This window comes from Myxine glutinosa, chromosome 5 (genome assembly GCF_964187855.1).
Source record: "Myxine glutinosa chromosome 5, kmMyxGlut1.1, whole genome shotgun sequence".
In the NCBI taxonomy this organism is placed as follows: Eukaryota; Metazoa; Chordata; class Myxini; order Myxiniformes; family Myxinidae; genus Myxine; species Myxine glutinosa.
The window spans coordinates 164,981,574-164,996,519 of NC_136265.1; the positions used below are offsets into that span (position 1 = coordinate 164,981,574).

General features: G+C 42.0%; 1 protein-coding gene across 1 annotated transcript; it reads right to left on the reverse strand.

Moving 5' to 3' along the window:
• Nucleotides 1-1,521: 1,521 nt before the first annotated feature.
• On the reverse strand, nt 1,522-10,301 carry LOC137426792 (vitelline membrane outer layer protein 1 homolog). Its single transcript, XM_068115688.2, has 3 exons — nt 9,699-10,301; nt 4,943-5,052; nt 1,522-3,298 (listed from the first exon to the last, which is right to left on the reverse strand). Exons 1-3 carry the CDS (start codon nt 9,888-9,890, stop codon nt 3,004-3,006), a joined length of 597 nt encoding a protein of 198 aa, XP_067971789.1. The 5' UTR covers nt 9,891-10,301; the 3' UTR covers nt 1,522-3,003.
• Nucleotides 10,302-14,946: the final 4,645 nt, after the last annotated feature.

The following is a 14,946-nucleotide window of genomic DNA, read 5'->3' on the forward strand; positions in this document are numbered from 1 at the left end:
CACAGCTGTTAATATTCCTTGTTTTAACTCCAATTTACATTCTGTTTCCACTTTTAGTGAGAAGTAGGGGTCTGTGTAACCATTCATAAACTTTATTTGGTGCAAATCAGATAATTTTTAGCCGAGTTACCTCAGACCAACAACAACAACAACATGCATTTTAAGGCCATTTTCCCTGCTAGAGCGGGGGTTAGCCTTGCGGTCCCCATGACAATCTTCTCCATTTTGCCCTATTTTCTGCATCTCTCCTTGTTAACCCCCTTGCCCGCATTTCTTCTTCCACCATCTTTAGCCAAGTCTTTCTCGGTCTTCCCCGTCTTCTACTTCCTTCTACATTCATTTCCATCACTCTTCTCAACAAGTCACTTTCATCCTTCCTCCACACATGACCAAACCATCTCAACCTGTTCCTCTTCACAACATCAATCACAGGCTCTATTCCCATCATTTTTCACAATTCATCATTTGTCTTCCTCTCTCTCAACGATACTCCGCACATCCATCGAACCATTCGCATTTCCACCCTTTCCAACCTTCGTTGCTGCTCTACGTTCATTACCCATGTCTCGCTCCCATAAATCATAACACTTCTCACACATGCAGCAATGCAGCATACACCTTTCCCTTCAGCTTCAACGGCACTCCCCTCCTTATCAGCACGCCACTCAGTTCCCGAAACTTCTTCCATGCACATCTCACTCGAGCAACCGTTGCCGAGTCTGATCCACCTTCTCCATTCAACATGTCTCCGAGGTAGCAAAATGTTTTCACACCTTCCAGCTTCACGCCGTCTCCAAGATCCAACTCAACATTTCCTCCATCTGCAGCTCCCTCTGTGCACACCTTACATTTGAATGTAGCTGCCACACTGGTAAATGACCCTCTCAGACCACTACATTTTTGATGAACCCACTCAGCGCACATTGTACATTGAATGGAGTTCACTCCGACACCCTTCCTGCACACAGCACACGGCCACTTCCCAGTTCTTTCCACCTCACCACATGCTTTACCACTTGTGAGTTGGTAATTATATAATTCACACATAGTGCAATACGTGCAGGCTGCTCCACGGAGCGACCTTGCGGGCTTATTTTAACTCCGATGTACATTCTTTTTCCCCTTTTAGTGAGAAGTAGGGGTCTGTGCAACCACTCATGAACTTTATTTGGTGCAAATCGGATAATTGTTAGCCGAGTTACCTCAGACCGTGAGTTGGTAATTATATAATTCACACAGTGCAACACGTGTAATTTCCCCAACAGTTTTCTGGACGACAGACTGCCGGTAGGGGACATGTATTGCAGCACAATACTCAGAATGCGCAATACTCAGCTAAACTGTTATCCCAACAAGTGTTAAATATTTTTTAAATCACAGAGATGGGGATTTTGAAAAAAAAAAAATTACTGGGGAAAATGCTTAGTTTATTCAAGTGGGGGTTTCATTTGTTAACCCAAGTGGGAAAAACTGGACAGGGCCCATTGGTGCCAACCTGACTACAGGAGTAACAAAAAGCCTGGAATCTGGGCCGTTTTTATTTCCTTTTTGCACAAAACATGTCAATTTGGGCACCAGCCTTACTCAGCGAACACTGTAGCTCACTTTCCACATCGATCAGCATGTTTCTGGTTTTAGTTTTGATCATTACTAATATTGAGAATGCAAGTTCACAAAGGTAAGTCCTTAGTAAAAGCACTAGGACTTGTGTAACTGCTTCAAGCAGATAGCTCGTGGCCCATGCCGAAACCCTTTCGTGACGTGTCTATGTGTGGGTGTGTGTGTGTCCGCATCTAAAAATAATTCGCTTTAAAAATATTTTTCTCTGCAACCGCTTGTCCGATCGATGCAAAACTTTAAACATAGGAGCAGAATATTTTACTGCTAACTCTGATGTCATAGCTCGCATGAAATGGCAGCCATATTGGATTAAAGGAAAAAATTTGGACATCTTTTTCTCTGAAACCGCTCACCAAAATTGAAACTTGGTCATAAACCTGTCATGGGGTATATAGAGTGACAACAAACGATGATGTCGTCGGTGAAGTGGTATTCCAGCCATAATGTGTTGAATCGAAATCCTTGTCTGAAAAATCTGAATCTTCATATATCCAATGTGAGTGAAGAATTAAATTTATGATGTCATCGGTCATGTGGTCTGGTGGACATATTGGATTGAAAAAAAAATGTCAAAAAAAAATCCTCTCAAGAGCCGCTTAACAGATAGATGCAAAACTTCATACATATGATCGTCTAGCCATGGGGAATATAGTTTGATCTTTTTTCATATTCACCTTCATTGATGCAGTTTAGCCTTAATGTGCACAAAAAGTGGTTGTCAAATGTCTTAATAATAATAATTAATATCAATAAAGCTACATATAATGACAATGTATGTGACATTACATAACTATGCGCTCTACGAGTGCCATTCTAGTTGATCATTGTAATTGGTAGTCAAGGCCAGACCCAAAGTCAATATTATTGGCAAAAATTATGGAGAGATTTGCACAGATATGATGTTAGGGATGTGGTAAGGGACATCTATTTATTATGTATGGATGAGTGTTGGACCCTTGTGTATAGGAAAGGGGAAAAGACTAAATATTCCACTATATTGATGTTGTTTCGTATGCAGCCTGTGGCTGCTAGTTGCCTCATTTCTGGAAGCGCAGCTGTGCTGCTGATGCAGTGTCCCTGTTACCAGTAAGCTGGTGCTCATTTTGCCAACCTCGGAAGGCTGACAGGATGAGTCAACCCACCTGGTGTTATTTAGTGGCATAACAGGGGCTCATACTCAAGGCCCTAAGATCTCAAGCCAACCACCTTAACCATTAAGCCAACATCAGGCTTACTATATTGATATACGTAATAAGTAGATGGCCAATAAAAGGAATGCAGTACACACTATGTTGTCCATTTGTCTTTACATCAGAATTACAGCATTAAAATGAAAATATTATTTCCAGTAAACTTTATTCTTTCTTCTTCACACACCATAATTCATTCACAGCAGTAAAACTGGACATCATCAAGTGCTGTGTCATCTCCAGCAGTCGTCCATTCTTCTATTTTAGTGCGCAGACCACAGATGGCCTTTCCTCCACAGTCATTACTCCAAGACCCATATGAACCATAGCTCGAGCCCTGCCCCATAAGCATAGATCCGTCTGAGCATCTGAAGTCAACGTTGTTTGCGCCTGTGTCATCTCCAGCACCTTGTGAGGTCTCGACTCGCATGCGGAATGCCAACAAGTAACCAGATGGACACCACTGAGGCTGTGTCCAGCAACCCCACCTGTCCGACACACAGGATACAAGGACAATATCGTGGTGTTGTTCCAATAGTTAATAAATCATCCTGTCATCAATTTATAGTTGTGAGGCCATCTGTTAGCGTTGTAGATCCCACGGTGTCCTTCGTGAAGAGTAGGTGAGTTATCGTCCATAACCTTATGAATTACTAGTGGCCCCGTTGGTTCAAATTTTCATTGGTCTTCACAGCCTTGTAGCATACCTGCTGTGGACATGATGTGAACATGCCTGCTGTGCTGCTTGAGTATCAGCTTGCCTTTCACCAAGCCCAAATGTGCTTAGGCAAAGGCGGGGATTATTCGTTCGTTGTTATTATTGCCAAATTACTATTATTTAATAAATGCTTTCTTACAATGTTATCATTCGTTTTGTTATTTATTTTGCAATTAGAATGCCATGCCGTGGAAGGACCTATTAAGCTGCTCTAGACACCTGAACATGGCGTGCAGTTTAAGACATGGGAATTCTTCCGGATTATTTGTACTTAGATGCATCACATTCCTATTGAACCTAATCAACTCAGGAGATCATAACGATAATTTCGGTGCATCACATTCCACATCAGAAAGCTCCAATAGAACTCCCCAAAAAACATGCCTGCCACACACACACACACACACACACACACACACACACACACACACACACACACACACACACACACACACACACACACTTGGCCCCATGGTGAAGAATCATTTTAAAAACTTAAAATTCTCGTATCCGGATCCGTATTCAGATCTTTACCAACATCAAATCGATGTGTCCTTGTCACACACCCAACCTCTCCACCAAGTTTCGTCTGAATCCGTCCATAACTTTTTGAGATATCCAGATATATATCGGTTTTGGCCCAATCTCTCAATGGTGAAGAATCCCTGAAAGAATTATTGGATCCAGAATCGGAGCCGGATCTTCCCCAAAATTGAATCATTTCGTCTTTGTCACACACCCAACCTCTCCACCAAGTTTCGTCCAAATCCGTCGACAATTTTTAGAGATATCCTGTTCACAAACAAACAGACAAAACAGACAGGGGTGAAAGCAATCTCTGCCCACCTAAGGTGGTGGAGGTAATGATGCATTGACCATCCATACAAATAGACATTATTACATGAGCAACAGGTGCTGATGACACCAGTTTAATTTTAAAGAGTTACATTAATCAGTCTGCACTATTTTCTTGATATTATCTTGGTCCAAGCTCTTTTACAAGGCCTATGATCAAAAAAGAAAAAGAAAAATTATCCTCATGCTTCACTATGAGAGAATACAGCCCTGTTACATTCAGAGGCACTCTTGTAAATGCAATGGAGGCTGAAGGAATAATCCTCTTTAAGATGGTGGTTGATGGTCATCTCCTTTTAAGAAGGTGGTTGATGGTCATAGCCTGTAGGGATCTCTCCATTCCCTCCTGTGTATTCCTCAGTCTATACCCTGAACTCTAAGAAATGTTTTGAATCCACTGATTATGTAAAAAACAATATTTAAATGTATTAAATTTTCCAAACCTTATAATATGAAACTTTTCCATTAAGCTTGGTGAGAGTATATTATTGGCCCCCTAACCCTCAACCAACCCCACCCCACCAAAAGCAACAAGAACTTTGAAAAAAACTTTACGTACTGTCCAGAAGCTGACATGATGTTGAAAAATGCCTGGTTATCTTCTGAAGTGCAGATCAAAGTGATACCATTGAGAGCAGAGTCATCACCAGCACTTTGATATTGCTCCACCTTGTAAGAGAAAGAGAGTCAATAAGGTCCATAGACTCCTTTAGAGAAGGACTGGAACGTCACGACCTCGGGGTTTGTAACTTTTGTCTGAGTTCCCATTTTCTATCTCGTTTTCTATGAATGCCTCGTTTTCTATGCAAATACCACAGCACTTTACTATTGGATGGATTGGAATGAAATTGACATATGACATGTAATTTATGTAATAAAATAATAAATAAATAAATAAATAAATAAAATATAATAGTCTCTATTATAACAGATTAGTTTCCCTCGAAAAAATGATTTGAATATACATTATTTTTTTCCATTTGGCAACTTTATTTTTAAACAAATTTGTTTTTAATTTTTTTGATTTGTGTATTAATTATTATTTATGTAATAAAATAATAAATAAATAAATAAATAAATAAAATATAATAGTCTCTATTATAACAGATTAGTTTCCCTCGAAAAAATGATTTGAATATACATTATTTTTTTCCATTTGGCAACTTTATTTTTAAACAAATTTGTTTTTAATTTTTTTGATTTGTGTATTAATTATTATTTATTTTAAAATTAATTGTGATATTTCACATTTAATATCGGAAATCAGCAAAATAATATGTTTCTCTTCTCTTTCAGAAACTGTCCAGCTGGTGATCTCACAGGATCTTTGTTTTGTTTCCTGCTTTCATGACAAGATGCCATGTCGTTGCAGCTGCTTTGGCTGTAAAGGAAACTATGATGGGACGCCTTGTGTAAAGGTCCTATCCTTCCCAAAAGATCCTGAGGAGAGGGAGAGATGGATATTGGCAATGCCGAATGAGAAAGAAAGCTTGAGGCGCTTGAAGGAGATATATATTTGTGAGGCACATTTCAATTGTAAATGGGTGTCAGTTAAGGGTGGCAAGCGACCCAAAGAACCCCCATCAATATTTCCTGGATTACCGAAATCAGTTTTGAAGCAGGTTACTTCAGCCCCACGCCCAACATCATCTTCTACATCAGAATCAAGAACTAAGGAGGTGCATGCAGCTGCTGAGGCTGCAGACAAGATCCAAGATTTCGACCACTTCTGCGCCAAAATCAGCTCCTATTTTCCTGGCTTTAACGTCATAAAAGACCAGAAAAACCTGTACCTATCAATAACTGACGCTACTGGACAAACTGTCAGGCAGTTCTTTCATTTCCAACAAGTCAGCTCACCTTTTGGATTCCTATTCTTGAACAGAGTTGAGAAAGATGGCATTGAGGTGCCCAAACGACTTTTTCCTTTGCAAAAGAACAGCTTGCTCTCAAAACGGTCCCAGATTAGATCCATAACTGACCAGGTAAACACCTATGAGTACACAAGCCAGGAAATTCTTCAGCACGTAATAAGCCAGCTCTGCAAGATGACTGAGGCACACGAGCTTCCTCATTTAACCTTCCTTCTGTCGCAGCTGCGGCATGTGTTCATACCTCCTGATGGTCGCCGATTTGATACCGATACTATGATTTTCGCAATGCAGCTTCACAGCATATCACCCAGTGCATACAAAATGATTCGTCGATCCGGCTTAATCATTCTACCATCAACAAAAAAGGTAAAACAGGTGCTTTCTAGTAGTCTGCAGGACTCCAACCTCAAAACGTTGTTCGACCAGCTTAAGCCGCAGCAGCGTTTGGTCAATTTAATGTTTGACGAGGTAAAGCTGGTCGAGACATTGCGATTTTCTGGAGGGCATGTTCTAGGATACGCTCAAAATGCTGCAGCGGGGGGTGACCATGAAATGCTTGCTTCACATGCTATGGTTGTTGAAGTTGCCTGCCATTTTGGTGGTCCACGCTATATTCTACGCGTTTTGCCCTGCAAAAAACTAACTGCCGATCAGCTGAAGGAACTCCTCATCGAAGCTGCCTCAGCTGTAGTTGGTGCTGGCGGTACTGTGATTTCTTTGATGTGTGACAATTGCAATACCAATCGCAGTGTTTATTCAAAACTTGGAGGACCGGGAAGTTGTCAAGTGCTATCGATTCAAGAGCAATCTATGTTCTTAGTGTACGACTACGTGCACATCTTCAAAAATGTTCGCAACAACTGGATTACTGTTGATGGCCAGACACTCTCATTTGTCGTACATGGCAATGAGTACAAAGCTTACTGGAGTGATATTCGGAAGCTTTATGAGATCGACCGAGCTACTCCTATTCGCTTAACCAAGCTGACGCACACCGCTGTTTTCCCCAAGCACCTTCAACGCCAGAGCGTACCCTTGGTATGTCAGGTGTTCAATGACAAGACTGTCGCTGCCTTAAAGACCTTCAAGGATTCACTGGGCATCAGCGAAGGCACCATCATTCTCACCCAGACAATGAGTGAGTGGTTCAAGATGATGAATGTGAAAGACCGTTTCTCAGCTATCCATCTGCGTGACGAATCCAGACAGCCTTGGACAGCAGACTGTACAAGTTTCACTAGGCTGGAGGAGGCCTGCCAAATTATATCTACCTGCGCATGGCAAGGAGGTGGTGGTCGTAAGCTGAAGCTAACTCGGCAAACTGCTGAAGCCTTCACTGTGTCCACACGTAATAATGTGGATGCTGCCAAATTGCTTCTGGCAGAGAAAGACTTTGACTACGTTCTTCCTGCTATATTCGTGGATGAAGCCTTGGAAAAGTTTTTCGGCCAAGCCAGGCAAAGATGCGGTGGAAACTTCTACATTGACGTAGTTGACATTATGGCTGCAGCTAAAATTGTAAATTTGCAGACACTCGTTAAGCATGACATTATGCCAGAATCTAGTTCTCGTGTGCTTGTTTGCGACAAGAATTGTGGTACTTCCATAAATCCAGATGAGCGAAGTGAACTCATTGACGAGATCACTCCTCATGACACTCAGGAACTCTTGAGGTCTGATGATGCCCTTAAGCATAAAGTTGTTTATTTGGCCGGATACCTTGTTCATAAATATGGTGATAGCACCAGTATGGAGGAGATCATGGATGATGAAGATGGTAACGAGGTGTCATCTGAGTTCCTAGATACTTTGAATAGAGGTGGACTGTGTGTGCCGACTATGTCAACCGTCTTCTTTGTACATAATGCCTATAATTTGCATGGCATGACTAAAATGCGTTGCCGCTTTCATTTTGCTGAGCTGTTATCCTTTGTAGATGCACCTTTAGCTAGTAATAATGCAGCATGTACTACTTTAGCTAACATTCTATTGAAAGCTCATGTCCTCAATGTCAGTGACAAAGAAAAGGCTGTGGGATGCCTCAGGAGGCAAGAAAAGCTCTCCAACTAGCGATAGCTCTCCAACTAGTGATAGACATAGACATAGTTGTAATAGACACTTTTTACAAAATATTATTGAAAAACGGTGCATTGTTATTATTCGAATGTGTATTTGCTGTATGTTTGTATGTTTGTGTAATACGATATATGACAATATAAATTAAATTTGGACAGCTCTACAAACTTGCCTCTTATTATAATCAGCCATCTCTCACCGTTTATGAGTTAGACACAAAAAACGGGCAAAAATTGCCAAAATTCACTAATTTGACCTTGAAATATGACCTTTTGACCTTGAAGATGACCCCAGGTGGTGTTGAAAATGTCGCTATTGAACTCGCCGTCCTCAAAAACCCCTATTTTGACCCCAAGATCGTGTCTCTAGCCCTTCTAGAAGTAATTTTAGCCCAGGACTTAAGTTAATCCTTCAGACTCAAGTTACAAACCCCGAGCATGGGACGTTCCAGTCCTTCTCTAAAGGAGTCTATGATAAGGTCCCACATCTGCAAAAACTGTTCAGCCAGCACCATGACCAAATCATTCCCTGACATGCAGGGGCCATTGTATCAGTGGTACAACAACTGATACTACTCACAACAATGTGCTGCATGCAAAAGAAAAAGGTTAAATTTTGTTGTGGCCAGTTGGGCATTTGGTGTTCGTTAGACCACCAATATCTCCACTGACCACTGTTGCTGATTGTAATAGTCCATCATCGATATTTGAGCGTTGCAGAGTTAAGTAGTTCTTCATTCATACTTTTCCTCCAGGGTTCATTTGGTGTTCTACTGTGTTTCAAATTTAGCCCTATTCGGGCATACTGATTCATAAAACCTTGTGCAGTCTACTTCGTTTGTATGTAGTGCAAGGCTGCGGGGTAGCATCACTGGCTGAGGGCTGAGGTTCCTACTTGAAATTTATATTTGAATTTACTCTTACAGATCTCAATTATTGATTATAGTCTTGCGTATTGCAGAAATCACTCCGACGATGTGCCAGGTGCAGCATTCGAGCTCTAAACAATGTGAAAATACGCCGAACCTATAACTTCCCTGATCTGGAAAAACCTAGTAAGTGCTCTCCACTGGAATTTTGAGATATACAGAAAAAAACAACGGACCTTTGGGATTAGGGTGCTGGGAACAAGAGGCAATTCGTTTAGACATGGTAACTGAACATGTGGGACGACGCTTCCAGTGCACGTCTTTTTATAAGTCCAAAAATAGGTCCAACTCAGTTTTGACCAAAATCTGACTTACTAGGTTTTCCACATCAGAGGAGATAACTATACTACAAACCGACAATGCTCCATGAGAACCTGGTTCATTATCAGACGAAGAAGAATAAGAAGAAGAAGAAGAAGAAGAAGAAGAAAACCCACCTTGAGCATGAACCCTTTGGCATATGTGCCAATTGGACACATGTCATCAGAACGCCAAGTGCCCCATTCGCCACCGTTGATGACCGAAATCATGCCTACTGTCGGACGGATCATATCCGGTGTTTGGGCATCGCACAATAGTCCGAGCGAAAGAAGCAGCAAGAAAGACGCAGAATAGGAACACGTGGCCATCTTTGATGAAGAGGTTGGAGTGATGTCAGGAAGAAGAAATGATTCTGGAGTAGCACAGTAGTGGAACAATATCTTCAATCTGCCACTCTTTTTATAATGCAGGGTACTGCTTGCTCAGGACCTCACTGACGACACAATGGTTTAAAAAAGCCATATCGTTATGAGCAAACAGTCTTTCTTCCCAGCAATATTGCAGTTTGTGTTTACTCAAAATGGCTCGATGGACCTTCCTGGAGAAAGTTTAATCCAAAGCGTGAGAGAATGTACCAGCTGTTCACCTTTCACTCATATATTATTTGTTTGCCTTCATGGATGTTCATTAAAATTAAAATTAATTTGAAATAAAAAAAAGACAATTGTTTTGATAACCAAAATATTTGAAGGGATATTCAAAGTAACTTTCTTTACTCTGTCTTTGATATGTACCTTTACATCGTTTATATCCTTTTCCCTCTGTGTAGCAACAGGTGCTTGTTTCAGGAGCTTTAATTATGATGGGAGATAAGTGTAATTGTTTTATGTCAAAATAATAAATGACGTTTTCACAATGTCATGATAAAGATTCATCTCAAAGTTCAAGGCGAAGGCAAAATTAGGGTCCATATAGTTTCCATTTGAAATGTTTTAATTACCGTATTCTATAGTATTGCTGCAGGTATACATGAATAAGTGCTCAATACATATAGAAAGGCATTCTTTACACTTCAAGGTGTAATGCATCTCTTTTTGGGCTGGGGATCCGACTGCTCACATCATTGAAACAACATCAAGGCTGATATTATGATGGCCAGCAAGGCCCTAGACTCCTAGAGTGAGGTATGCACTCTGAGAGTTGCTAGAGTTGCTCTGAGAGGCTGTCTTCGGAAGCTGCGAATACATGTTCTCGAATTATCTTGACTGTTTTTGGTAATTGTTGGTGTTCATATTGCGTGGATTGCGTGGATTATGCTAGGTGGATTGGATTATGCCTCGTCTGCATGGATTATGCGAGGTAAATGTGTCTTTGTCTGGACCATTTACTTGTACTTTTCTTATGGACTTTGCCTTGTCTTTTTTTCAAGTCTTATGGACTTTGTTTTGGTCTGTTGCTGTGTTTCCTCCCATTTACCCTGATTGTTGCCCCACTGCCCCACCATCAGTGCCTTGTCTTTTTTTCTCTCTGTTGCCTTTCTCTTCTTCAAGCCTCAATTTCATAGAAAAAAGGGCAATGTAGCCTTACAAGGCCTTCATTTGTCTTGACATATTGGGAAACCACAATTAATGGTCCATCAATTGTATACAACAAGAACAGGCATTTGAAGGCCATTTCCCCTGCAAGAGTGGGGGTTAGCCTTGCATTTGGCCATGACAATCATCTCCATTTTGCCCTATTTTCTGCATCTCCCCTTGTTAACCCCCTTTCCCGCATTTCTTCTTCCACCACCTTTAACCAAGTCTTTCTCGGTCTTCCCAGTCCTCTACTTCCTTCTACATTCATTTCCATCACTCTTCTCAACCAGTCACTTTCATCCTTCCTCAACACATGACCAAACCATCTCAAACTGTTTCTCTTCACAGCATCAATCACAGGCTCTATTCCCATCATCTTCCGCAATTCATCATTTGTCTTCCTCTCTCTCAACGATAGTCCATACATCCACCGAACCATTTGCATTTCCACCCTTTCCAGCCTTCGTTGCTGCTCTACGTTCATTACCCATGTCTCGCTCCAATATGCTCCAATATGTTCATTACCCAATACGCTATGCTCCAATAAATCATAACACTTCTCACACATACAGCATACACCTTTCCCTTCAGCTTTAACGACACTCTCCACCTCGTCAGCACGCCACTCAGTTCCCAAAACTTCTTCCATGCACATCTCACTCGAGCAACCGTTGCTGAGTCTGATCCACCTTCTCCATTCAGCATGTCTTCAGGTAGCAAAATGTTTTCACACCTTCCAGCTTCACGCCGTATCCAAGATCCAACTCAACATTTCCTCCATCTGCAGCTCCCTCTGTGCACACCTTACATTTGAATGTAGCTGCCACTCTGGTTAATGACCCTCTCAGACCACTACATTTTTGATGAACCCACTCAGCGCACATCTTACATTGAATGGAGTTCACTCTGACACCCTTCCTGCACACGGCCACTTCCCCGTTCTTTCCACCTCACCACATGCTTTACCACATGCCATCACCTTCGTCTTTCCGATATTCACCTTCAGACCTTTTGCCTTTATACATTCCTCCACTTGTTCATCTACTCCTTCAGTCGATCCATACTCTCCGCAATCAACGCCAGATCATCTGCATACAACTCACACAGTAAACCCTGCTTTACGTTCCGAGCCAGCACCTCCATCACAGCTACAAATAGTAGTGGACTTAGTACCGACCCCTGATGCACTCCCGCGTTCACCTAAAACTCACCACTGTTCCTGTCCTTCGTCCTTACAGCTGTGCGCGATCTCTCACACATTGCCATCACCACTCTGATCAACCATTCCTCCACTCCTAACTTCCTCAATGCCCATGTCACTACTTCGCGTGGAACCCTATCAAATGCTTTCTCCAGATCAACAACCCCAAGAAACAATTTCTTCCTCTTCTCCATGTACTTCTCCTGCAACTGCCTTGCAATAAAAAGCTCATCTGTCGTTCCTCTTCCTGGCATAAATCCAAACTGCATTTCATCGATCTTCACTTTCTTCCTTATCGTCTTCTCCAACACCCTTTCCAATACCTTCATTCTATGCTCCAATAACTTTATCGCTCTGTACGAGCCACAGTCCAGAGGGTCACCTTTCCCCTTGTGTAGAGGGACAAGTGTACTCAGTTCCCAAGCCACTGGAATGCGGCCTTCTTTCACCACCAGATTACAGATCTCTGTCATTCTCTTCACACCCCAACTTCCCGCTGTCTTCAACATATCTCCCACAACTCCCGTCGGCCCTCCCGCTTTTCTACTTTTCATTGCTTTTATCGCTTCCTCAACTTCCTTCTCAGTTATCCTCTCTGCCAGTCCTATTATCGCTTCCTCAACTTCCTTCTCAGTTATCTTCTCTGCCGGTCCTAAAACTGGGTTACTCTCTATGTTGCCATCCCATTCATTCTCTGTATTCAACAGCATTTCCATATATCTTTTCCATCTTCCTTTAATTCCATCTGGGTCGACAACGATTTGTCCCACTTCATCCTTCAAGCAATTCACCCCCATCACATGACACCTCCCTTTCGCTATCTGCTTTGCAATCCTGAATACTGCTTTCTGACCCTCTTCCGAATCCAAGCGTTCTCCGAACATTTCCCAACATGCCTCCTGCGCCTTTGCTACCTCTTTCTTTGTGGCCTTCTTGGCTGCCTTATAACTTTCATGCTCTACCTATTCTTCCCCCGTACCTTTCGCCTTCTTCCACTCCTTGAACTTCTTCCTCATCTCATCAATCCTCTTTCCAACTTCATCATCCCACCACCATGTTTTCGAGTGCCTCGGTGGTCCTTTTGCCCATCCACATCTATCTATCTTTCATTGGCATCCAACCACTTTCAAGCTCAACCACTACCATACTCTCAACCATCCTCTTCCATACTCTCTTTTAATGCCTCCCTCACTGTCACCTTTTCAACCTCCACACCTTCATTCTCGGTTGGTACTTCACCCACTGAGCTCTCCTCGCACCTTTCACCCTTATGTCGCAGACAACCAAGTGGTGCTGTGAAACAGCCTCCTCTCCTGGGATCACCTTTGTGTCCCGGAGGTGCCCCTTATCTCGCCCACGCACCATCAGGTAATCAACGGTTGTCGTCGACCCACCTGACGTGTATGTAACAAGCTTATTATCCGCTTTCTGGTCCATCAACTGTATATTCGGAAAAAAAGCAATTTGACTTTTTGCAAACCAGGAAGCAACAATGTCTGCACGCAGGGCAAAAAGCGAAGTTAAGCAATTGGTTCACGTCTGTCCATCCTTCTGTCTACAAACGTCACTTTATGATCGAGGAACAACTTATTTAAATTGAAAGTTATATTTTGAACATGAATCGGAAAACAAACCTGCAGTTTTGATAGCTTGTCCTCCAGCACAAATATGGCAGAGGTTTCCAGCAAATTGATATATTTTTCAGCCAAACTCTGAGCTGTGGTTTATACATTTTATTTTTATTTTACATACAAGAAAAACGTCATTCTAAATAAACCAAGCGAAAAGCAGGACATTACAAGCAGACCTCAAAATTCTCACCTAACACTTACATCAATCAATGATCATGAACAGATGATCTAACAGTGACTAGATTGAATTATTACAAAAGCGCTGATGCTTAATGGTAACTCTGAAATGTGAGATTAACTTTCTTTAAATGTAAGAATTTACTCACTGTTGATGGCATCTATGGCCACCTCCACACGTAGCTTACTGACTTCCTCTACTCTCATACTCAACATATGTCTCTCATCGGGATCCTCTCCTCTTCCTGTTAAGGCTGGAGTGCCACAAAGCAATGTTCTGGGCCCAGTCCTATTCCTGATATTCATCTGTATCTATTTCCTGATGACTCCACCCTCTGCTGTGACCTGCCTCATCCATCAGATGGACAGGCAGCGGCCTCTTCCCTTTCTGCAGACCTTAATAGAATCATGAGCTGGTCAAACACTTGGAACATGTCTTTCAATCCTGACAAATCCCACACTCTCACTTTGTCTCTCTGGAAGGATCATCTGCCAAACCCTTCCATCTACTTCCTTAACAATTACCTTGAATAAGTTCAGTCTTAGGAAAACCACATATCTAAGTTGGCCTCCAAACTCAGTCTCGGCATCCTGTGCCATGCAAAGTCTTTCCTTGGCATATGTGAACTTTTATCTACCACCAAGGACTTCATCCACAGCTTGATATATAACTGCTCTTCCCTTTGAGGGTGGTGCTCCTGTCTCACAACTTGCTGAGCTTAACGCTGTGGAAACCGAGGCCTTCAAAATCATTGCAATCTCCCACAATGAAGCTGAATTTCTGGGGCGATAACAACTTTTACATTGCAGATGTGTCCGTGGTCTCTTTGTCTTCTAC